The sequence below is a fragment of the Salmo salar genome, chromosome 15 (genome assembly GCF_965601325.2).
Source record: "Salmo salar chromosome 15, fSalSal1, whole genome shotgun sequence".
NCBI lineage: Eukaryota > Metazoa > Chordata > Actinopteri > Salmoniformes > Salmonidae > Salmo > Salmo salar.
Genome location: NC_138305.1, coordinates 33,206,525 through 33,231,807, shown reverse-complemented (window position 1 = coordinate 33,231,807; position 25,283 = coordinate 33,206,525). Strand labels below are relative to the sequence as shown.

General features: G+C 41.6%; 1 protein-coding gene across 1 annotated transcript in view; it reads left to right on the top strand.

Moving 5' to 3' along the window:
• Positions 1-37: 37 nt before the first annotated feature.
• Positions 38-25,283, top strand: part of lpgat1 (lysophosphatidylglycerol acyltransferase 1) — a 92,261-nt gene continuing 67,015 nt past the window's right edge. The window contains exons 1-2 of the mRNA XM_014143983.3: positions 38-562; positions 1,932-2,183. Coding sequence (XP_013999458.1) covers positions 1,946-2,183 — 238 coding nt within the window. The 5' untranslated portion in view covers positions 38-562; positions 1,932-1,945. The remainder of the gene's footprint in view (positions 563-1,931; positions 2,184-25,283) is intronic.

Sequence of the window (25,283 nt, the reverse complement as noted above, 5' to 3'; positions counted from 1 at the left end):
ATCCCGAAGAAGAAGAACGACAGAGATTCTCCTCTGGTGGCCGCTGCAGTGCATAAATAGCTAGATATAATCGAACGGATTTTACAAGCTGGAGGAGCAGAGAGCGGAATCTATTCAACATCACCCGATGTACAAACTGAAACGCGGCCGCCTTTGCATTAAAACAATAAAGGCGTGTTATATGGCTCTTTCATCAAGGGATTGTTGCATTTGGATTAAAAGAGACGCAAGGGCTGAAGCTGATGCCTGGCTATCCTGCTTGCTATCTACTAACGTTAGCTAGCTAACTGATGTTGCATCGATGGAATTATTCTAGTGCCATTGATTGAGAACAACCCTGCAACGCTAAAGAAGACGTTACAGTACATGGAAAGCGTCTAGCTAACCCTGACCGGAGTCTGAACGGCACATAGACAGGATGATGTATTACTCAACGTTGAATGATCTAACATGTTAACTAAATACATGTGACTTGGTATTCATCCATTTTAAGCCAGCTATCTCTAACCTTAGCTGGCTGGTTTTATCGTCCGGCATTTGGACGGAGTGATAGTAAGATTGGGTGAGTAGGATGATAAGAACATTTATGTTTAGCTGACAAACCTCCGACCGTGATTTGATTTACTAGCTAACGTTAACTAGTAAGACATGATTGGCACGGAATTTGTACAAAATGTACTTAAAACCAATTGAAATGGCATAGCATGTTGTGAGTAGCGGCGGCGTTGGCTTATTAGTTAGCTAGCCAGGTAACATTAGCCGTAACGCGGTTATCCATGCGGCGTTGTAAAAACCGTTGTACCTATAACTAGTTACTTACATAAACTACTGGTCTAACGTTACTAGCTGGCTAACTAGTTTTTGTGGATAGGTTTGCCGCTTGGTTCAGTCAGAGTACCTGGGCTAAAATTAGCTAGCCAACTGGTTGACTTTCTTTCCTGGGTCAAGATTCCAACACAAAGTTAGCTATCGTTAATGTAATTACTAATGGCTTTATTATTATTATTATTATTATTATTATGAATGTTATTTATATCTCAATAGCTAACTAGCTAGTTATGGGAACCACTGGACGCAGAAAACGGTGTATGTTCATTCATTCAATGCATAGACCTCCACTTTTGGCTGGTCTCCCAAGAGTTGGACTAGTGATGTGATTTGAACCCGGCGGTATTCGTCCTGAGTCCTGCACAATGATATTGACATTAACTATGTAACGTAGAATCTTGTGTAGCTATTAAACCGATTGCTGGTACATGGATACAGAAGGTAGTGCGTACGGCCCAGTACATCACTGGGGCCAAGCTTCCTGTCATCCAGGACCTCTATACCAGGTGGTGTCAGAGGAAGGCCCTAAACATTGTCAGTCTCCAGCCACCCTAGTCATAGACTGGTCTATCTGCTACCGCACGGCAAGCGGTACCGGAGCGCCAAGTCTAGGTCCAAGATGCTTCTAAACAGCTTCTACCCCCAAGCCATAACACTACTGAACAGCTAATCAAATGGCTACCCGGATTATTTGCATTGACCCACCCTGTATACAGCATTTTTCCCCCAGTGTATTTTAGTGAATACTTTCTTAGCACTTATTTATTTTTCTTAACTGAATTGTTGTTCCAGGGCTTGTAAGTAATAATTTCACTCTAAGGTCTACACCTGTTTAAAATGTGATAATGAGCCTAGTCTCTAGAAAGACTGCTTCCATTTTCAGGTGTCTAAACGTCACTTTTACCTAGCTTGTAGTCTATGCTCTCCAATTTAGAACGACCAAACAATATTTGAAGCCAACTACATGTATTAGCTAGCTTAGTGTGATAGTCTTAGCTAGCCATGTTTACTTGTCAATGTCAAGTTTTTACACACATTTAGCAATGCACCTGTCTGAAATGTATTTACTAGCTAGCTTACTGGTTTTCTCCCTCTTTCTACAGGAGTGTGTATCAGTATGGCACAGCTTCTAGAAGGCGCCCGCAAACTGGGCTGGGTACTCTTGAACGCCTTCCTTCGTTTCATCTTTGTGTTCATCAATAACTGTGTAGCAATCCCTTCGTATTGCCTCTACTGCATTCTTCTTCAACCTCTGAGAATAATGGACAGTCGCTATTTCTGGCTCATTGAAGGAATAATGTTCAAATGGATGTTGGCAATGGTGTCACTGTGGGGCTGGGTTGCAGGCTATACAGGTAAGCTGCCACACAACATGCTTTTCCTTGGCTCAGTTGTGGTTGAAACTGAGGATAGCTATGAATGCAAAGGGTATGGTGGACACAAGCACTATTGGTCATTAGCCTACATGGTTCAGACTGGTGTGGTGGGATCATTGTAATCAAGGTATTGAAGACAACAACCTTTTTCAATGATTACCTCATCCCCTTTCAGGATGGTTGTACCTCAAGTGCAAGACCAATAGCTACTGTCTGTAGGAACTAGGAAGAGGTCATGTACACCTACTTGTAAATGTTAGACCTACAGTGCCTTCAGAAAGTATTCATACCCTTTGACTTATTCCACATTTTGTTAGACTGAAATCAAAATGGATTAAATAAAAAAATATATCAGCCAATTACACACACTACCCAATAATGACAAAGTGAAAACATGTCATTTTTTTAAACATTTTTGTCAATGTACTGTAAATGAAATAGATATCTCATTTAAACAAAGCAAAAAAAGAAACGTCCTCACTGTCAATTGCGTTTATTTTCAGCAAACTTAACATGTGTAAGTATTGGTATGAACATAACAAGATTCAACAACTGAGACATAAACTGGACAAGTTCCACAGACCTGTGACGAACAGAAATGGAACAATGTGTCCCTGAACAAAGGGGGGGTCAAAAGTAACAGTCCGTACCTACTGTGGCCACCAGCTGCATTAAATACCGCAGTGCATCTCCTCATGGACTGCACCAGATATGCCAGTTCTTGCTGTGAGATGTTACCCCACTCTTCCACCAAGGCCCCTGCAAGTTCCCGGACATTTCTGGGGGGAATGGCCCTAGCCCTCACCCTCTGATCCAACAGATCCCAGACGTGCTCAATGGAATTGAGATCCGGGCTCTTTGCTGGCCATGGCAGAACACTGACATTCCTGTCTTGCAGGAAATCGCGAACAGAACGAGCAGTATGGCTGGTGGCGTTGTCATGCTGGAGGGTCATGTCAGGATGAGCCTGCAGGAAGGGTACCACATGAGGGAGGAGGATGTCTTCCCTGTAATGCACAGCATTGAGATTGCCTGCAATGACAACAAGCTCAGTCCGATGATGCTGTGACACACCTTCCCAGACCATGACGGACCCTCCACCTCCAAATCGATCCTGCTCCAGAGTACAGGCGTCAGTGTAACGGTCATTCCTTCGATAATAAACATGAATCAGACCATCACCCCTGGTGAGACAAAATCGCGACCTGTCAGTGAAGAGCACTTTTTGCCAGTCCTGTCTGGTCCAGCGACGGTGGGTTTGTGCCCATCTGCGATGTTGCGGGTGATGTCTGGTGAGGACCTGCCTTAAAACCTGTTGGGGCTAGGGGGCAGTATTGAGAATTTTGAAAAAAATATGTGCCGATTTTTAACTGCCTCCTACACCAACTCAGAAGCTAGAATATGCATATTATTGTTCAGGTTTGGCTAGAAAACACTCTGAATTTTCTAAAACTGTTTGAATGGTGTCTAAGTATAACAGAACTCATATGGCAGTCAAAACCCTGAGACAAATTCTGACAGGAAGTGGATACCTGATGTGTTGAATTACCTTTAAGCCTATGCCATTGAAACACAGGGGCTTATTAATTGTTGAGCACTTCCTATGGATTCCACTAGATGTCACCAGTCTTTAGAAAGTGTTTTGAGTCTTATACTGTGAGAACTGAACGAACAAGAGCCTTGGAACGGTGGTGGCCGATTAGACTCTGACGCGCGAGTTCATGTTGGGTACTCTCGTTTTAAAAGAGAATCCAATCGTTCGCCTTGAATATTGTTCATGTTCTGGTTGAAAAAGGCACTAATGATTTATGCTATACAATGTTTGGCATGTTTGAACGAACGTAAATATTTTTTTCCCCCTCGTTCATGACGAGAAGTCCGGCTGGCATAGATCATGTGCTAACAACACGGAGCTTTTTGGACATAAATTATGAGCTTTTTCGAACAAAACTACATTTGTTATGGACCTGGGATTCCTGGAAGTGACATCTGATGAAGAGAATCAAAGGTAATGGATTATTTACATATTATTTTCGATTTTAGATCTCTCCAACATGGCGGTTAGTCAGTATCGCAAAGCGTATTTTTCTGGGCGCAGTGCTCAGATTATTGCAAAGTGTGATTTCCCAGTAAGGTTATTTTTAAATCTGGCAATCCGGTTGCGTTCAAGAGATGTAAATCTATAATTCTTTGAATGACAATATAATATTTTACCAATGTTTTCGAATAGTAATTATTTAATTTGTTGTGGTGCTTGACTGGCGGTTATTGGAGGGAAACGATTTCCTCAACATCAACGCCATAGTAAAACGCTGTTTTTGGATATAAATATGAACTTGATAGAACAAAAAATGCATGCATTGTCTAACATAATGTCCTAGGAGTGTCATCTGATGGAGATTGTCAAAGGTTAGTGCATCATTTTAGCTGGTTTTCTGCTTTTGGTGACGCCTGTCTTTGAATTGACAAAACATTACACACAGCTATTGTCAATGTACTCTCCTAACATAATCTAACTTTATGCTTTTGCCGTAAAGCCTTTTTGAAATCGGACAACGTTGTTAGATTAAGGAGATGTTTATCTTTCAAAGGGTGTAAGATAGTTGTATGTTTGACATTATGACATTTAATTGTTTTCAAATTTGGCGCTCTTGATATTTCACCTGTTGTTGATTGGGTGTACCAGGGGTGGGACGCTTGCGTCCCACATAGCCCATAGAGGTTAAAACAGGCCTACAAGCCCTCAGTCCAGCCTCTCTCAGCCTATTACAGACAGTCTGAGCACTGATAAAGGGATTGTGCCTTCCTGGTGTAACTCGGGCAGTTGTTGTTGCCATCCTGTCCCGCAGGCAGGTGTAATGTTCAGATGTACCGATCCTGTGCAGGTGTTACACGTGGTCTGCCACTGCAAGGACAATCAGCTGCCCGTCCTGTCTCCCTGTAGCGCTGTCTTTGGCGTCTTGCAGTACGGACACGGCAATTTATTGCCTTGGCCACATCTGCAGTCCTCATGCCTCCTTGCAGCATACCATACCATACGATTATCTGAGGGCAGCGCCCAGCAGGCAAATCATTACAAACAGTAACCAGCCAAGTAGAGGAGTAACAAAAGTCAGAAATAGTGATAGAATGAATCACTTACCTTTGATCTTCATATGGTTGCACTCCCAAGACTCCATGTTACACAATACATGTTCGTTTTGTTCGATAATGTCCCTCTTTATGTCCAAAAACCTCCATTTTGTTGGTGCGTTTTGTTAAGTAATCCATTGGAACAAAGCGCGGTCACAGCAGGCAGACACACAATCTGAAAAGTATCATAGAAGTTCGTAGAAACATGTCAAACGATGTTTATAATCAATCCTAAGGTTGTTTTTGTCATAAATAATCATATTTCAACCGGACAATAGCTTAGTCAATAGACAAGGAAAAACAAAGGCGCGCTCCTGGTCACGTGCAGGACTCGTGTCTGGAAATTTCCACTGTCCTCTCATTGAGTGGTGTTTCTCCCTCATTTTTCAGAGTAAAAGCCTGAAACAATGCCTAAAGACTGGCCACATGTAGTGGAAGCCATAGGGATCGTGAACTGGGTCATAAGTAATAAGGGTCATCGATAAGAAACAATACTGTGCTGCGGTATTCATTGACCTGGCCAAGGCTTTCAACTCTGTCAATCACCACATCCTCATCGGCAGACTCAGTAGCCCTGGTTTCTCAAATGATTGCCTCGCCTGGTTCTCCAACTACTTCTCTGATAGTTCAATGTGTCAAATCGGATGGCCTGTTGTCCGGGCCTCTGGCAGTCTCTATGGGGGTGCCACATGGTTTAATTCTTGGGCCAACTCTTTTCTCTGTATACATCAATGATGTCGCTCTTGCTGCTGGTGAGTCTCTGATCCACCTCTACGCAGACGACACCATTCTGTATACTTCTGGCCCTTCTTTGGACACTGTGTTAACAACCCTCCAGACGAGCTTCAATGCCATACAACTCTCCTTCCGTGGCCTCCAACTGCTCTTAAATACAAGTAAAACTAAATGCATGCTCTTCAACCGATCGCTGCCCGCACCTGCCCGCCCGTCCAGCATCACTACTCTGGACGGTTCAGACTTAGAATATGTGGACAACTACAAATACCGAGGTGTCTGGTTAGACTGTAAACTCTCCTTCCAGACTCACATCAAACATCTCCAATCAAAAATTAAATATAGAATCGGCTTCCTTTTTCGCAACAAAGCATCCTTCAATCATTCTGCCAAACATACCCTCGTAAAACTGACCATCCTACCGATCCTCGACTTCGGCGATGTCATTTACAAAATAGCCTCCAATACCCTACTCAATAAACTAGATGCAGTGTATCACAGTGCCATCCGTTTTGTCACCAAAGCCCCATATACTACCCACCACTGCGACCTGTACGCTCTCGTTGGCTGGCCCTCGTTTCATACTCGTCGCCAAACCCACTGGCTCCAGGTCATCTACTAGACCCTGCTAGGTAAAGTCCCCCCTTATCTCAGCTCGCTGGTCACCATAGCAGCACCCACCTGTAGCACGCGCTCCAGCAGGTATATCTCTGGTCACCCCCAGAGCCAATTCCTCCTTTGGCCGTCTCTCCTTCCAGTTCTCTGCTGTCAATGACTGGAACGAACTACAAAAATCTCTGAAGCTGGAAACACTTATCTCCCTCACTAGCTTTAAGCACCAGCTGTCAGAGCAGCTCACAGATCACTGCACCTGTACATAGCCCATCTATAATTTAGCCTAAACAACTACCTCTTCCCCTACTGTATTTATTTATTTTGCTCCTTTGCACCCCATTATTTCTATTTCTACTTTGCACTTTCTTCCACTACAAATCTACCATTCCAGTGTTTTACTTGTTATATTGTATTTACTTTGCCACCATGGCCTTTTTTGCCTTTACCTCCCTTATCTCACCTCATTTGCTCACATTGTATATAGACTTATTTTTCTACTGTGTTATTGACTGTATGTTTGTTTTACTCCATGTGTAACTCTGTTGTTGTATGTGTCGAACTGCTTTGCTTTATCTTGGCCAGGTCGCAGTTGTAAATGAGAACTTGTTCGCAACTTGCCTACCTGGTTAAATAAAGGTGAAATAAAATTAAAAATATAAGTCTTTGTATGGTGGATAGGCTTTCAATGGAAAAACAGCCATTTCCTGGATGGATTTTCCTCAGGTTTTCGCCTGCCATGTCAGTTCTGTTATACTCACAGACATTATTTTTAACAGTTTTGGAAATGTTTTAAAGTGTTTTCTATCCAAATCTACCAATTATATGCATATCCTAGCTTCTGGGCCTGAGTAGCAGGCAGTTTACTTTGGGCACGCTTTTCATCCAAAATTCCGAATGCTGCCCCCATCCCAAAAAAGTTAACGACCGTTCCACAGGTGCATGTTCATTAATTGTTTATGGTTCATTGCGCAAGCTTGGGAAACAGTGTTTAAACCCTTTACAATGAAGATCTGTGAAGTTAATTCGTAAAAATCCAAATATCTTTGAAAGACAGGGTCCTGAAAAGGGATGTTTATTTTTTTGCTGAGTTTACATAAGTATCCACACCCCTGACTCAATATTTTGTAGAAGCACTTCTGGCTGCAATGACAGCTTTGAGTCATCTTGGGTGTGTCTGTATCAGCTTTGCACATCTGGATTTTCTCCCATTCCTCCTTGTGGAGATTTTCTCAAGCTCTGTTAAGTTAAAACCTCTCTGGGATCGTTTGGGACGCTAGCGTCCCACCTCGCCAACAGCCAGTGAAATTGCAGGGCGCCAAATTCAAACAGAAATCCCACAATTAAAATTCCTCCAACATAAAAGTATTATACACCATTTTAAAGTAACTTCTTGTTAATCCAGCCACAGTGTCCGATTTCAAAAAGGCTTTACGGCAAAAGCACGCCATGTGATTATGTTAGGTCAGCGCCTAGCCACAGAAAACCATACAGCCATTTTCCAAAGAAGGAGAGGTGTCACAAAAGTCAGAAATAGCATTAAAATTAATCACTAACCTTTGATCTTCACCGGATGGCACTCCCAGGACTCCATGTTAGACAAATGTTTTGTTCTATAAAGGTCAACATTATGTCCAAAAACCTCATTTGAAATTGGTGCTTTATGTTCAGAAATGCATTGTCTCAAACAAAACATCTGGTGAAAATGCGGAGAGCCACATCAAATTACAGAAATACTCATCATAAACATTGATGAAAGATACAAGTGTTAAACATACGATTAAAGATACACTTCTTGTTAACCTCTCTGGGCTAGGTGGGACGTTAGCGTCCCACTCTATTCAACAGCCAGTGGAATGGCGTGGCGCGAAATACAAATACCTCAAATGCTATAACTTCAATTTCTCAAACATATGACTATTTTACACCATTTGAAAGATAAGACTCTCGTTAATCCAACCACATTGTCCGATTTCAAAAAGGCTTTACAGCGAAAGCAAAACATTAGATTATGTCAAGAGAGTACATAGCCAAAAATAATCACACAGCCATTTTCCAAGCAAGCATATTTGTCACATAAACCCAAACCACAGCTAAATGCAGCACTAACCTTTGATGATCTTCATCAGATGACACTCCTAGGACATTATGTTATACAATACATGCATGTTTTGTTCAATCAAGTTCATATATCGAAAAACAGCTTTTTACATTAGCATGTGATGTTCAGAACTAGCATACCCACTGAAAACTTCCGGTGAATTTACTAAATTACTCATTATAAACGTTGACAAAATACGTAATTATTTTAAGAATTATAGATACAGAACTCCTTTATGCAAACGCTATGTCAGATTTTAAAATAGCTTTTCGGCGAAAGCACATTTTGCAATATTCTGAGTACATGGCTCAGCCATCACAGGTTAGCTATTCAGACACCCGCCAACGTCGGGGCAACCTAAACTCAGAATTACTATTAGAAAAATTGGATTACCTTTGCTGTTCTTTGTCAGAATGCACTCCCAGGACTTCTACTTCAACAACAAATGTTGTTTTGCTTCCAAATAATCCATAGTTATATCCAAATACCTCCGTTTTGTTCTTGCGTTCAGGTCACTATCCGAAGGGTAACGTGCGAGTGCATTTCGTGACAAAAGAATTCAAAATATTCCATTACCGTACATAGAAACATGTCAAATGCCGTTTAAAATCAATTTTTATGCTATTTTTCTCATAAAATAGCGATAATATTCCAACTGGACAACGTTGTATTCATTCAAAGAGTGAAAGAAAAAAATGGCGAGGTCTCATGAACGCGCATCTCCAGTCTCACTGTCCCCAGGCAGACCACTTACAAACTCTGCTGCTGTACTTTGCCCAGAGACAGGAGATGCGTCATTCCGCTTTCTGAAGGCTTTAGAGAGCCAATGGAAGCCTTAAAGTGTCACGTAACAGCACAGATGCTGTAATTTCGATAGAGATGCAACAGAAGAACTACAAATTGTCAGACAGGCCACTTCCTGCATGGAATCTTCTCAGGTTTTTGCCTGCCATATGAGTTCTGTTATACTCAGACATTATTTTAACAGTTTTGGAAACTTTTTAGAGTGTTTTCTATCCAAATCTACTAATTATATTCTAGCTTCTGGGCCTGAGAAACAGGCAGTTTACTCTGGGCACGCTTTTCATCCAAACTTCCCATTGCTGCCCCCTATCCCAATGAAGTTAAAAAGGGAGTGGCAGTGAACAGCAGTCTTCAAATCTTTCTACTGATTTTCAATGGGATTCAAGTCTGGGCTTTGGCTGGGCCACTCAAGGACTTTAACGTTCTTGTTTTAAACCCATATCAGTGTTGCTTAGGCTATATGCTTGGTCATTGTCCTGTTGGAACGTAAATCTTCGTTCCAGTCTGAGGTTGTTTGCACTCTGAATCAGGTTCTCATTAAGGATTTGCCCTTATTTGGCTGCATTAATTGTTCTCTCTATCATTAGCTGTCTTCCAGTCCTTACATCTGAAAAGCATCCCCATAGCATGATGATGCCACCATGCTGAGCTGTGCCTGTGTTTCTCCATACATAATGCTTTTGCATTCAGGCAAAAATAGTAATTTTTCTCACACCACATAATAATTTCTCTTATGCTCTGTCTTTCACGTTCCTTTTTGTAAACTCCAAGTGTGCTGTCATGTTCCTTTATCTCAGGAGGGGCTTCCATCTGGCCATTCTCCCATGAAGCCCAAATTGGTGAAGTTCTGTGGAGACCTTTCTCCCATCTCAGCCAAGGAACTACAGAACTGTAGTTCTGTCAGAGTGGTCATTGGGTTCTTGGTCACCTCCCTGACCAAGTTCCTTCTTGACAGGTTGCTCAGTTTGTTCCATATTTTTTTCAATTTCCCAATGATGGAGACCACTGTGCTCTTAAACTTTCAACACTTTAGAAATTGTTTTATGTCCTTCCCCCAGCTATATGCCTCTTCACAATTCTATCTATCATTTTAAGGATCATCAAAGGAAATTGGATGCCTCTGAGCTCAAGTTGGAGTGTCATAGCAAAGGGGTGTGAATACTTATGTAGTAGAGATTTCTATATTTCGGTTTCAATAAAATTGCAAACATTTCTAAACATGTTTTCACTTTGTCTTTATGGGGTAGTGTGTATGTGTGTGGAAAAAGGCAATTTAATCCTTTGAGTTTGGGCTGTAATGCAACAAGATGTGGAATAAGTCAAGGGGTATGCATACTTTTATGAAGGCAATTATAATACGCACAATTTTTGTTACGGACACTGCTGCTTCCTGTCTTATCACATGCTCAAATAGTATGGAAGTCTGTATAGTACAGCGTGTGTAATAACTTTGATATACAGTGCTTTCGGAAAGTATTCAGCCTACTTTTTCCAGAACTTTTTTTTTTTACATTACAGCCTTTATAATATATATATTTTTTTAATGGATTACATTTTTGTTTTCCTCATCAATCTATGCACAAAACCCCATAATAACAATGGTCACTCTGACAGAGCTCCAGAGTTCCTCTGTGGAGATGGGAGAACCTTCCAGAAGGACAACCATCTCTGGAGCACTCCACCAATCAGGCCTTTATGGTAGAGTGGCCAGACGGAAGCCACTCCTCTGTAAAATGCACATGACAGCCCACTTGGAGTTTGCCAAAAGGAACCTAAAGGACTCTGACCATGAGAATCAAGATTCTCTTGTCTGATGAAACTAAGATTGAACTCTTTGGCATGAATGCCAAGCATCTCGTCTGGCAGAAACCTGGCACCATCCCTACGGTCAAGAGTGGTGGCAGCATCATGCTGTGGGGATGTTTTTGAGTCAGGATTGAGGGAAAGATGAACGGAGAAAAGTAGAGCCTTGACGAAAACCTGCTCATGACCTCAGACTGGGGCCAAGATTCACCTTCCAACAGGACAATGACCCTCAGCACGCAGCCAAGCCAATGCAGAGTTGGCTTCGGGACATGTCTCAATGTCCATGAGTGGCCCAACCAGAGCCTGAACTTGAACCCGATCAAACATCTCTGGAGAGACCTGAAAATAGCTGTGCAGCGCTCTCTCCATCCAACCTGACGGCGTTTGAGAGGATCTGCGGATAAGAATGGGAGAAACTCCCCATATACAGGTGTGCCAAGCTTGTCGTGTCATACCCAAGAAGACTCGAGGCTGTAATCACTGCCAATGGTGCTTCAGCAAAGTACTGAGTAAAGGGTCTGAATACTTATGTGATGTTTCAGTTTTTTTATCATGTGCAAACATTTCCAAACCCATTTTTGCTTCATTATTTTGTGTGTAGATTGATGAACAAAACAGTGGAATCAATTTTAGAATAAGGCTGTAACGTAACAATGTGGAGAAAAATCAAAGGGGCTGAATACTTTCTGATGGCACTAGGTGTGTTTTTCCCCTCGGCACTCTTTACATGTTCGTTCCCTCCTTTCAATTGTGTGTCTGGGAGCCACGTTGATCTCAGAGCAAAATCCTTACCAAGTAATGAACAAGGCCTGCTGATAAATAATACACAGGCGTCTGCTTATAGAACACCTGGGCTTGTTTTTGCAACTTATGTGTAATGGGACCCTGATGAGCGTATTGCAGGTGAGGTTATCCCTGTACCAAGGCAGGTAAGCTAAGAGCTTGCTGAGCGTATTGCAGATGAGGTTACCCCTGTACCAAGGCAGGTAAGCTAAGAGCTTGATGAGCGTATTGCAGATGAGGTTACCCCTGTACCAAGGCAGGTAAGCTAAGAGCTTGCTGAACTACTGGGATAGTACCTTGTTGGAGTCTGTGACAGAACTGCCTATGCACAACTGGGGTTTTCCTGTCTTCGTCATGCCCCATCCCCCACATGTTAATGTTTACACAACGTCAGTATTTACTTACAGGTCTGTTACTTTAAGGAACAGGTAAATGACTGCTAAGCTGCCATGATTCGTAGTATCTTGCGTGACTCATTGCTACAGCCACTCAAGTCCTTGTCAACATAATTACTGTCACTTATCTACGCCTGGTTAAAAGACAATTTCGGGAAAGTAGCGTGTTTGGGAGAAAAGTGAGGGCAGTAGAAATTTGACATAATTTTGAAATTATACGTTGTGGTGCAGTGTGTCTAAGATCTGGACCTGTTTATTTTTACCACTCTCCCAACCACTAGATAATTTCAACATCCTACAGTGCCTTCAAAGTATTCACACCCCTTGACTTTAAAAAAAATTGTCTTACAGGCTGAAATTTAGAATGGATTGAATTGAGTTTTTGTCACTGGCCTACATACAATACCCTGTAATGTCAGTGGAATTTATTTTACTAATTAAAAATAACCACTGAAATGTCTTGAGTTAATAAGTACTCAACCCCTTTTGTTATGGCTAGCCTAAAGAGGAGTAAAATGGGTCTAATTTGCATGGACTCTCTGTGCAATAATGGTGTTTATCATGGTTGTTGAATGACTACCTCATCGCTGTACCCCACACAACTTTATCTGTAAAGTCCCTCAGTCGAGCAGTGAATTTCAAACACCGGTTCAACCACAAAGACCAGGGAGGTCTTCCAATGCCTTGCAAAGAAGGGCGCACCTAGGGGTAAAAATAATAAAATAAATATAGTGGTGGCTGCATCATGTTATGGGTGTGCTTGTAATCGTTAAGGACCGGGGAGTTTTTCAGGATAAAAATGAAACCGAATTGAGCACAGGCAAAATCCCAGACACTGGGAGATGAATTCACCTTAAAGCAGGACTTTAACTTAAAACAAAATGCCAAATCTACACAGGAGTTACTTACCAAGAAGACGGGGATTGTTTCTGAGTGGCCGAGCTACAGTTTTGACTTAAATTTACTTAACCTCTCTGGGCTAGGCGGGACGAATTCGTCCCACCTACGCAACAGGCAGTTGAATCCCGTGGCGCGATTTTCAAATACCTTAGAAATGCTATTACTTCAATTTCTCAAACATATGACTATTTCACAGCATTTTAAAGACAAGACTCTCGTTAATCTAACCACACTGTCCGATTTCAAAAAGGCTTTACAACGAAAGCAAAACATTAGATTATGTCAGCAGAGTACCCAGCCAGAAATAATCAGACACCCATTTTTCAAGCTAGCATATAATGTCACATAAACCCAAACCGCAGCTAAATGCAGCACTAACCTTTGATCTTCATCAGATGACACACCTAGGACATTATGTTATACAATACATGCATGTTTTGTTCAATCAAGTTCATATTTATATCAAAAACCAGCTTTTTACATTAGCATGTGACGTTCAGAACTAGCATACCCCCCGCAAACTTCCGGGGAATTTACTAACAATTTACTAAATTACTCACGATAAACGTTCACAAAAAGCATAATTATTTTAAGAATTATAGATACAGAACTCCTTTGTGCAATCGAGGTGTCCGATTTTTTTTAAAATAGCTTTTCGGTGAAAGCACATTTTGCAATATTCTCAGTAGATAGCCCAGCCATCACGGCTAGCCATTTAGACACCCACCAAGTTTAGCCCTGACCAAACTCCGATTTACTATTACAAAAGTTTGATTACCTTTGTTGTCTTCGTCAGAATGCACTCCCAGGACTGCTACTTCAATAACAAATGTTGGTTTGGTCCAAAATAATCCATCGTTATATCCAAATAGCGGCGTTTTGTTCGTGCGTTCCAGACACTATCCGAAATGGTAAATCAGGGTGACGAGCATGGCGCAATTCGTGACAAAAAAATTCGAAATATTCCATTACCGTACTCCGAAGCATGTCAACCGCTGTTTTAAAATCCATTTTTATGCCATTTTTCTCGTAAAAAAGCGATAATATTCCGACCGGGAATCTCCGTTTAGGTAAACAGAGGAAAGAAAACAAAGCATTCTGTCGACGCGGGCACGCGCCTGAGTCTCACAGTACTGTAACCAGCCACTACCCAAACGCACTACTTTTTTTCAGCCAGAGCCTGCAAAGCCACGATTCAGCTTTTTTGCCGCCTTCTGAGAGCCCATGGCAGCCGTAGGAAGTGTCACGTAACAGCAGAGATCCTTTGTAATGGATAGAGATGGCAAAGAAGGCCAAGAAATGGTCAGACAGGGTACTTCCTGTACAGAATCTTCTCAGGTTTTGACCTGCCATATGACTTCTGTTATACACAGACACCATTCAAACAGTTTTAGAAACTTTGGAGTGTTTTCTATCCAAAGCCAATAATTATATGCATATTCTAGTTACTGGGCAGGAGTAGTAACCAGATTAAATCGGGTACGTTTTTATCCAGCCGTGTCAATACTGCCCCCTAGCCCTAACAGGTTAAATCTATGGCAAGACCTGAAAATGGTTGTCTAGCAATGATCTATAATCAATTTGACAGAGCTCGAAGAATAAAAAAAAATAATAACAGTGATCATGGCTGACCCTAGTCATGATCCGACCGTCCAAGGGTGTTTCGGTGGGGGAGTTGTACATGTACTTGTGAAACAGGATAAATATAAGCACCCACCAAATTGTTACGTTACACCCTTATTCTAAAATTGAATAAGTTGTTTGTTTTCCTCATCAATCTACACACAATACCCCATAATGACAAAGCAAAAACTGTTTAAAAAAAAAATATTTATTTTGCTAATTTATAAAAAATATCACATTTATACAAGTATTCAGACCCTTTACTTTGTTGAAGCTCCTTTGCCTGCGATGATTACAGCTTCGAGTCTTATTGGGTATGGCGCTACAAGCTTGGCACACCTGGTTTTGTTGCGTTTCTCCCATTTCTTCTCTGCAGATCCTCTGAAGCTCTGTCAGGTTGGATGGGGAGCAACGCTGCACAGCTATTTTCAGGTCTCTCCAGAGATGTTTCATCGGGTTCAAGTATGGGCTCTGGCTGGGCCACTTAAGGACATTCAGAGACTTGTCCCGAAGCCACTCTTGCGTTGTCTTGGCTGTGTGCTTTGGGTTGTTGTCCTGTTGGAAAGTGAACCTTTGACCCAGTTTGAGGTCCTGAGTGATCTGGAGCAGGTTTTCTTCAAGGATCTCTGTACTTTTCTCCGTTCATCTTTCTCTCGAACCTGACTAGTCTGCCAGTCCACAGCATGATGCTGCCACCACCATGCTTCACCGTAGAGATGGTGCCAGGTTTCCTCCAGACGTGACGCTTGGCCTTCAGGCCAAAGAGTTCAATCTTGGTTTCATCAGACTGGAGAATCTTGTTTCTCATGGCCGGAGAGTCCTTAAGGTGCCTTTTGGCAAACTCCAAGTGGGCTGTCGTGCCTTTTTTTAATGAGGAGTGGCATCCGTGGCATTTGGCCACTACCATAAAGGCCTGATTGGTGGAGTGCTGCAGAGATGGTTGTACTTCTGGAAGGTTCATCTCCACAGAGGAACTCTGGAGCTTTGTCAGAGTGACCATTAGGTTCTTGGTCACCTCCCTGACCAAGGTCCTTCTCCCCCGATTGCTCAGTTTGGCTGGGCAGCCAGCTCTAGGAAGAGTCTTGGTGGTTCCAAACTTCTTCCATTTTAAGAATGATGGAGGCCACTTTGTTCTCTGGGACTTCAATTCTGCGGAAATGTTTTGGTACCCTTCCCCAGATCTGTGCCTCGACACAATCCTGTCTCGAGAGCTCTATGGGACAATTCCTTCGTCCTCATGGCTTGGTTTTTGCTCTGACATGCACTGTCAACTGTGGGAACTTATATAGACAGGTATGTCTTTTTCAAATCATGTCTGATCATTTGAATTTTCTACACGTGGACTCCAAGTTGTAGAAACATCTCAAGGATGATCGTAGAAACAGGATGCACCTGAGCTCAATTTCGAGTCTCATAGCAAAGGGTCTGAATACTTAAGTTACAGTACCAGTCAAAAGTTTGGACACCTACTCATTCCAGGCTTTTTATTTATTTGCACTATTTTCTACATTGTAGAATAATAGTGAAGACATCAACTATGAAATAACACATATGGAATCATGTAGTACACAAATCAAAATATATTTGAGATTCTTAAAAGTATCCACCTTTTGCCTTGTTGACAGCTTTGCACACACTTGGCATTCTCAACCAGCTTCATGAGGTAGTCACCTGGAATGCATTTCAATTAACAGGTGTGCCTTGTTAAAAGTACATTTGTGGAATGTCTTTCCTTAATGGGTTTTGAGCCAATCAGTTGTTGTAACAAGGTAGGGGTGGTATACAGAAGAGAGCCCTATTTTGGTAAATAAACCCAAGTCCTTATTATGGCAAGAACGGATCAAATAAGCAAAGAGAAACGACAGACCATTACTTTAAGACATGAAGGTCAGTCAATCCGGAAAATGTCAAGCACTTTCAAAGTGTAGTCGCAAAAACCATCAAGCGCTATGATGAAACAGGCTCTCATGAGGACCGCCACAGGAAAGGAAGACCCAGAGTTACCTCTGCTGCAGAGGATAAGTTCATTAGAGTTAACTGCGCCTCAGATTGCAGTCCAAATAAATGCTTCACAGAGTTCAAGTAACGCACATCTCAACATCAACTGTTCAGAGGAGACTGCGTGAATCAGGCCTTCATGGTCTAATTGCTGCTAAGAAACCACTACTAAACGACACCAATAAAAATAACTGACTTGCTTGGGCCAAGAAACACGAGCAATGGACATTAGACCGGTGGAAATCTGTCCTTTGGTCTGATGAGTCCAAATTGGAGATTTTTGGTTCCAACCGCCGTGTCTTTGTGAGACGCAGAGTAGGTGAACAGATCTCTGCATGTGTGGTTCCCACTGTGAAGAATGGCGGTGTGGGCGGTGCTTTGCTGGTGACACAGTCAGTAATTTATTTAGATTTCAAGGCACACTTAACCTCTCTAGGATAGGTGGAACCAAATCGTCCCACCTACGTAACAGCCAGTGTAATCCCGTGGCGCGTTATTCAAAAACCTTAGAAATGCAAAAACATATGACTATTTTACACCATTTTAAAGACAAGACTCTCGTTAATCTAACCACACTGTCCGATTTCAAAAAGGCTTTACAACGAAAGCAAAACATTAGATTATGTCAGCAGAGTACCCAGCCAGAAATAATCAGACACCCATTTTTCAAGCTAGCATATGTCACATAAACCCAAACCACAGCTAAATGCAGCACTAACCTTTGATCTTCATCAGATGACAACCCTAGGACATTATGTTATACAATACATGCATGTTTTGTTCAATCAAGTTCATATTTATATCAAAAACCAGCTTTTTACATTAGCATGTGACTAGCATGTGACTAGCATTCCCACCGAACACTGCCGGTGAATTTACTAAATTACTCACGATAAACGTTCACAAAAAGCATAACAATTATTTTAAGAATTATAGATACAGAACTCCTCTATGCACTCGATATGTCCGATTTTTAAAATAGCTTTTCGGTGATAGCACATTTTGCAATATTCTCAGTAGATAGCCCGGCATCACAGGGCTAGCTATTTAGACACCCAGCAAGTTTAGCACTCAGAAAAGTCAGATTTACTATAAGAAAAATGTTATTACCTTTGCTGTCTTCGTCAGAATGCACTCCCAGGACTTCTACTTCAATAACAAATGTTGGTTTGGTTCAAAATAATCCATAGTTATATCCAAACAGCGGCGTTTTGTTCGTGCGTTCAAGACACTATCCGAAAGGCTAAATAAGGGTGACGAGCATGGCGCAATTCGTGACAAACAAATTCTAAATATTCCATTACCGTACTTCGAAGCATGTCAACAGTTGTTTAAAATCAATTTTTATGCCATTTTTCTCATAAAAAAAGCGATAATATTCCGACCGGGAATCTGCATTTAGGTAAACAGAGGAAAGAAAATAAAGCATTCGGTCGACTCGGGCACGCGCCTAAGCCCACAGTACTCTGAGCGGCCACTTGCCAAATGCGATAATGTGTTTCAGCCAGAGCCTGCCTCGATATCCTTCAGCTTTTTCCCGAGCTCTGAGAGCCTATGGGAGCCGTAGGAAGTGTCACGTTATTGCAAAGATCCTAAGTCTTCAATAAAAGGAGCCCAGATGAAACACAACTTGTCAGACAGGCCACTTCCTGCATGGAATCTTCTCAGGTTTTGGCCTGCCATATGACTTCTGTTATACTCAGACACCATTCAAACAGTTTTAGAAACTTTAGGGTGTTTTCTATCCAAAGCCAATAATTATATGCATATTCTAGTTACTGGGCAGGAGTAGTAACCAGATTAAATCGGGTACGTTTTTTTTATCCAGCCGTGTCAATACTGCCCCCTAGCCCTAACAGGTTAACCAGCATGGCTACCACACTATTCTGCAGGGATACGCCATCCCATCTGGTTTGCACTTAGTCCCACTATCATTTGTTTTTCAACAGGACAGTGACCCAAAACACACCTTCAGGTTGTGTAAGGGCTATTTGACCAATAAGCAGAGTGATGGAGTGCTTCATCAGATGACCTGGCCTCCACAATCGCCCTACCTCAACCCAATTGATATTGTTTGTGATAAATTGGACCGCAGATTGATGGAAAAGCAGCCAACCAGTGTTCAGCATATGTGGGAACTCCAAGACTGTTGGAGGAGCGTTTTTCATGAAGCTTGTTGAGGGAATGCCAAGTGTGCAAAGCTGTCAAGGCCAAGGGTGGCTACTTTGAATCTATGAAATATATTGATTTGTTTAACACTTTTTGTTTACTACATGATTCCAGATGTTATTTCATAGTTGTGATGTCTTCACTGTTATTCTACAGTAAAAAAAAATCAAATGGTAGTACAATTAAAGAACTACTCTTGAATTAATAGGTGTCAACTTTTGAGTGGTACTTTTGCCATTAATTTTCAAAAACCTGTTTTCACTTTCATTATGGGGTATTGTCGTTTTGAGGAAAAACATGTTTTTAATCCGTTTTAGAATAAGGCTGTTACAAAGTGGAAAAAGTAAAGCGTCTGAATACTTTCCGAAAGCACTGTGTATCCTTTCTTTACTAGACTCGTGTACATTAACAATGGAGTAATACTTTATTTTGGTTTATAATAGGTTAAGACCGTTGTACTAAGCTTGAGGCATTTCTATCATTAATTGAAAACCGACAGAGGAACTAGAGGCGACTATTTCACCATCTTAAACCACGTTTCCATCCACTGTTTTTCTGCGAATGAAGTTAAACCGTAAATATCTTTAAATTTAAACCATTTTTCGTTCCTCATGGTTGTAGTCTTTTTGTGTCGGTAAATTGAAGTGGCGGTGAAATCCCTTTTATGTGCAAATATTGATATAACCATCATATTGAAGTAAACTTGGAGTCACGTTATGATATAGTGTGTGTGTGGTCCTCCCACTACGAGTCGGGAAACCATGCAGTTTATTATGCTACAGATTAAGTTATGACGAACCTCAGTGTTGAAAGTGCATGATCATCTTTTATGCTCCGTTCCAGTAATTAGTGAAGGTCTTGTTCTGGTGACATAATGATCGATGCTTGACTGCCGTTTTGACAAATAAAAATTCTCTCACTTATCCGTAATCTCGTCATGTAGACTCGCCTACCCGTACTGTATCAGCGAGCATTTGTCTAGAGCGCACATGCCAAGACCAGAGTAGGCACATTTGCTATTTAACGCAACAATTTTTGTTACGGTTTTATTTGGTACATGAAACCTTAAGAAAAAGTACACTGTGCATTGTCATCAAGCAGCGATTTTAATCTGCAGCAAGTCCGTTTGGTAGAAACAACACTGGTGGGAAAAATGTGCATATTTTCTTTATGCTGGTTTTAGAATATTCAAATGGTAAATCTGCCAATTGGCTGGAAACCTAGCTTCAGAAACCATTTGAAAAGCAGGAAATATTTCAGATTGTGATATTTTAAGGCCCAACTGTTAAAGATCAATTATGCCACATTGGTATAAAATTTAAATTATGTTGTACCTAGGTCTTTGCTCAAATGTTGGACTTAATTATGAGCCTAAGTCCATCTGCATTCTCAGTGAAAGCTGATATTCCATTTTCTCCAATAAAAGTCTAAATGGGTTGGTTTCAAGCATTGGAGCAGATTGGGAGTTGCATTTTGGGAGTAAAGACTTCCTGACTTGCTGTGGATGAGGGTGTGTTTTTATCTTCATGGGTGTCTCGGCGTTCCTAGGAAACCAAATAAACTCCAAAACCACAGTTTATGCTTCTTCTCCTCCCTCACTCAATCAGCTAACCCTGTTAACAGAAACTCCATTAATGGGAGAGATGAGGCAAGAGGGTTTGGCAGAGTTTATTTGCTCAGCACTGACTGGGCAGAGATCCAGTAGCTATGTATGATAGCTCTAGGGCAGGTTTTCCCTGTCAAAGATGAGATCACTTCTTCCTTTCTGAAAAGAGGTTTCAACTTCCTATTTTCATTTTGAGGTTTGGTCCAACAGAATCGGTCATATGGACTCCGAAACACATTGAGACATTTATTTGACTGTAATAAGGAAGTTTCCTTTTTTCTTTGCGTCTCAACTCCTCAAATTGCGCGCAGAGCAGACTACTAAAATGGGAGTAGAAATTAAGATTGGTTCTGGAAATGTTAATACTCAGTTTGTCTTGCGAAGCAATGAAATCCACGTACGGCGAGCAGCATTTTGACCATTATGCTAGGTGGCTAGTCTGTGTTTTTATAAATGTGCAGTTAGCATAAAACACAATTGAATATAAGTTATTGGCAACTATTTTGCATTCTGGGAAATAAGGTAGGCCACTTGATTTCAACATCTGAACAAAGTGGACAGGCTAGCATGCTGTTCAAACAACAGTTCAAGATGGACAGAAGGGTGTGTTTATAACAATTCAACTGTTCTACCTTGTTAGCTAGCAAGTACAGTGCAATGAATTTAAATACATTTTCCTCATCAATCTACACACAGTGCCCCAACATTTTTGCAAATGTATTTAAGATAAACACCTTATTTACATAAGTATTCAGACCCTAGGCTATTAGACTCGAAATTGAGCTCAGGTGCATCCTGGTTCCATTTATCATCCTTGATGTTTCTACATCTTGATTGGAGTCCACCTGGTGGTAAATTCAATTGATTGGTCATGATTTGGAAAGGCACACACCTGTCTATTAAAAGGTCCCACAGTTGACAGTGCATATCAGCGCAAAAGCCAAGCCATGAAGACGAAGGAATTGTCCGTATAGCTCAGACAGGGTTGTCGGCACATCTGGGGAAGGATACCAAAAATGTATGCAGCATTGAAGATCCCCAAAAACACAGTGGCTTCCCTTCTAAAATGGAAGAAATTTGGAACCACCTAGAGCTGGCCAAAATGAGCAATCGGGGGAGAAGGGCCTTGGTCAGGGAGGTGACCAAGAACCTGGTGGTGACTGACAGAGCTATAGAGTTCCTCTGTAGAGATGGGTGAACCTTCCAGAAGGACCACCATCTCTGCAGCACTCTACCAATCTGGCCTTTATAGTAGTGGCCAGACAGAAGCCACTCCTCAGTAAAAGGCACATGACTGCCCGCTTGGAGTTTGCCAAAAAGCACCATAAAGACTGACCATGAGAAACAAGATCCTCTAGTCTGATGTAACCAAGATTGAACTCTTTGGCCTGAATGCCAAGCAGTTGCAGCATCATGCTGTGGGGATGTTTTGCAGGGACTGGGAGACTAGTCAGGATAGAGGGAAAGATGAACAGAGCAAAGTACAGAGATCCTTGATGAAAACCTGCTCCCGAGCGCTCAGGACATTTGACTGCGGCGAAGGTTCACCTTCCAACAGGACAGTGACCCTAAGCACACAACTAAGTCTCTGAATGTCCTTGAGTGGCCCAGCCAGAGGCCGGACTTGAACCGATCGAACATCTCTGGAGAGACCTGAAAATGGCTGTATATGGGGAGTGTCACTGCAATCTGACCGAGCTTGAGAGGATCTGCAGGGAAGAATGGGATGAACTCCCCAAATACAGGTGTGCCAAGATTGTAGCTTCATACCCAAGAAGACTGCCAAAGATGCTTCAACCGAGTACTGAGTAAAGAGTCTGAATACTTATGAAAATGTGACATGTATGTTTTTTTTATAATACATTTGCAATGTATTATGTAGATTGATGAAGAAAAACGTTTTAACCCATTTTAGAATAAGGCTGTAACGTAACAATGTGGAAAGAGTCAAGGTGTCGAAATACTTTCTGACCGCACTGTAGATCCAAGTTGGCTTAACTTGAAATGCAGTGCAGTGAAAATATTTGCCCCTCTAATTTTATCTACTTTTGCATATTTATGCTTCATTATCAGTTCTTTAACCAAAACCTAATATCTGATCAAGTGCACCTGAGTAAACAAATAAACAATTATACAGAATTAAAATATAAATGCGACATTTCAAAGATTTTACTGCGTTACAGTTCGTATATGGAAATCAGTCAATGTTAAATATATAAATTAGGCCCTAATCTATGGATTTCCCATGGCTGGCAATACAGATATGTATCTGTTGCTTATCATAGTTAAGGTCGTGGATCAGAAAACAAGTCTATCTGTTGTGACCACCATTTCCCTCATGCAACGGAGCGTCATCTCCTTTGCATAGAGTTGATCAGGCTGTTGATTGAGGTCTGTGGAGTGTGTTCCAACTTTTAAATGGCTGTGCGAAGTTTCTGGATATTGGCTGGACCTGGAACATGCTGTTGTGCACTTTGATCCAGAGAATCCCAAACATACTCAATGGATAACATGTCTGAGTATGCAGGCCACTGACGAACAGATTTCTTTCATCTTCCGGAAATTGTTTACAGATCCATGCGACATGGGGCCGTGCATTATGTTGAAACATGAGTTGCTTGGGGCAGATCAATGGCCCTCAGGATCTCGTCACGGTGTCTCTGTGCATTCAAACTGCCATCGATAAAATCAAATTGTGTTCGTTGTCCGTAGCTTATGCCTGCCCATACCCTAACCCCACCACCACCATGGGGCACTCTGTTCACAACGTTGACATCAGCAAACCGCTCGACCACACGATGCCATTCACGTGGTCTGCGGTTGTGAAGCCGGTGGACATACTGCCAAATTCTGTAAAATGACGGAGGCGGCTGATGGTAGAGAAATTAACATTTAGATTCTCTGGCAACCGCTCTGGTTGACGTTCCTGCATTTAGCATGCCAATTGCACGCTCCCTCAACTTGAGACATTTGTGGCTTGGTGTTGTGACAACTGCACATTTTAGTGGCCTTTTATTGTCCCCAGCACAATGCACACCTATGTAATGATCATGCTGTTTAATCAGCTTCTTTATATGCCACAGTTGTTAGGTGGATGGATTATCTTGGCGAAGGAGAAATTCTCTATAACAGGGATGTAAACCAGTTTGTGCACAAAATTTGAGATAAATAAGCTTTTTGTGAGTATGGAACATTTTATGGGATCTTTTATATCAGTTCATGAAACATAGGACCAACACTTTACATGTTGCATTTTATATTTTTAAGTGTACATAATGAAATAAATTAAATAAGTTATGCAACACCCAATGCCCATGTGTGAAAAAGTAATTACCCCCTTACACTAACTGGTTCTGCCACCTTTAGCTGCAATGGCTCCAACCAAATGCCATCCTGTCGTTCTTGATCAGTCACACGTCGCTGTGGAGGAATTTTGTCCCACTCTTCCATGCAGAACTGCATTACCTCGGCGACATTTGTGGGTTTTCAAGCATGAACTGCTCGTTTCAAGTCCTGACACATCTCAATTGGGATTAGTTCTGGACTTTTGACTAGGCTGTTCCAAAACTTCAAATTTGTTGCTTTTTAACCATTTTCATGTAGACTTGATTGTGTTTTGGACCATTGTCTTGCTGCGCTTCAGCTCACGGATGGCCTGACATTCTCCATGTAGAATTCTTTGATACAGAGCAGAACACATGGCTTATTCTATTAAGGCAAGTCGGTTTTGGTTGAAGATCCGATAACATTCAGTATCAGAAATATGCAAAAATATAGAATCAGAAAGGGGGGAAATACTTTTTCACAGTTCTGTATAAATATTAGCGGGCTACTCAATAGCATGTGGACTTGTTGTGCTTGAGAGTGTGTTTGAGACATGTTCATTTTCTTTCATTCCTGCTTCAAGAAGTTAGTCATTATTAGGGAATGTGCATTATGCATGGTTCTGGTTACATTTGTAACAAAGGGCATTTTCATCGACTTGAAAGACATCAAATTATTAGTGGGTCTTATGGTTGTGGAAGGCTTATGTTAGCCTAGGTATGTTACTAATGCAGTACATTTGACCTTTTTAATTGTAAGTTTGACAAAATTGAGATGATTTTTAGGCCATATCACCCAGCCCAAGGTCGAAGATCACACCGGTCACTGGAGCCTGCTAACTGGTCTTCCCTCTGAGTGGAAGGAGTGCCCATTCTATGATTCCAGGATGGATGGGAGGGAGGGAAATTATGGAGCAGATCACTAACAAAGAATACGAAAAGTAATTAAAGCATTTCAAATCTCAACACCTGTCTGCAGTGTTGCCGTTTCACAACTTGGTGACTTGTGCGTAGGATGTAACGTGATCAATGATGTAGCCTATAAACACATGATCAGCCTTTTCCAGTAGAGAGGATGTACTTCCTCACCCT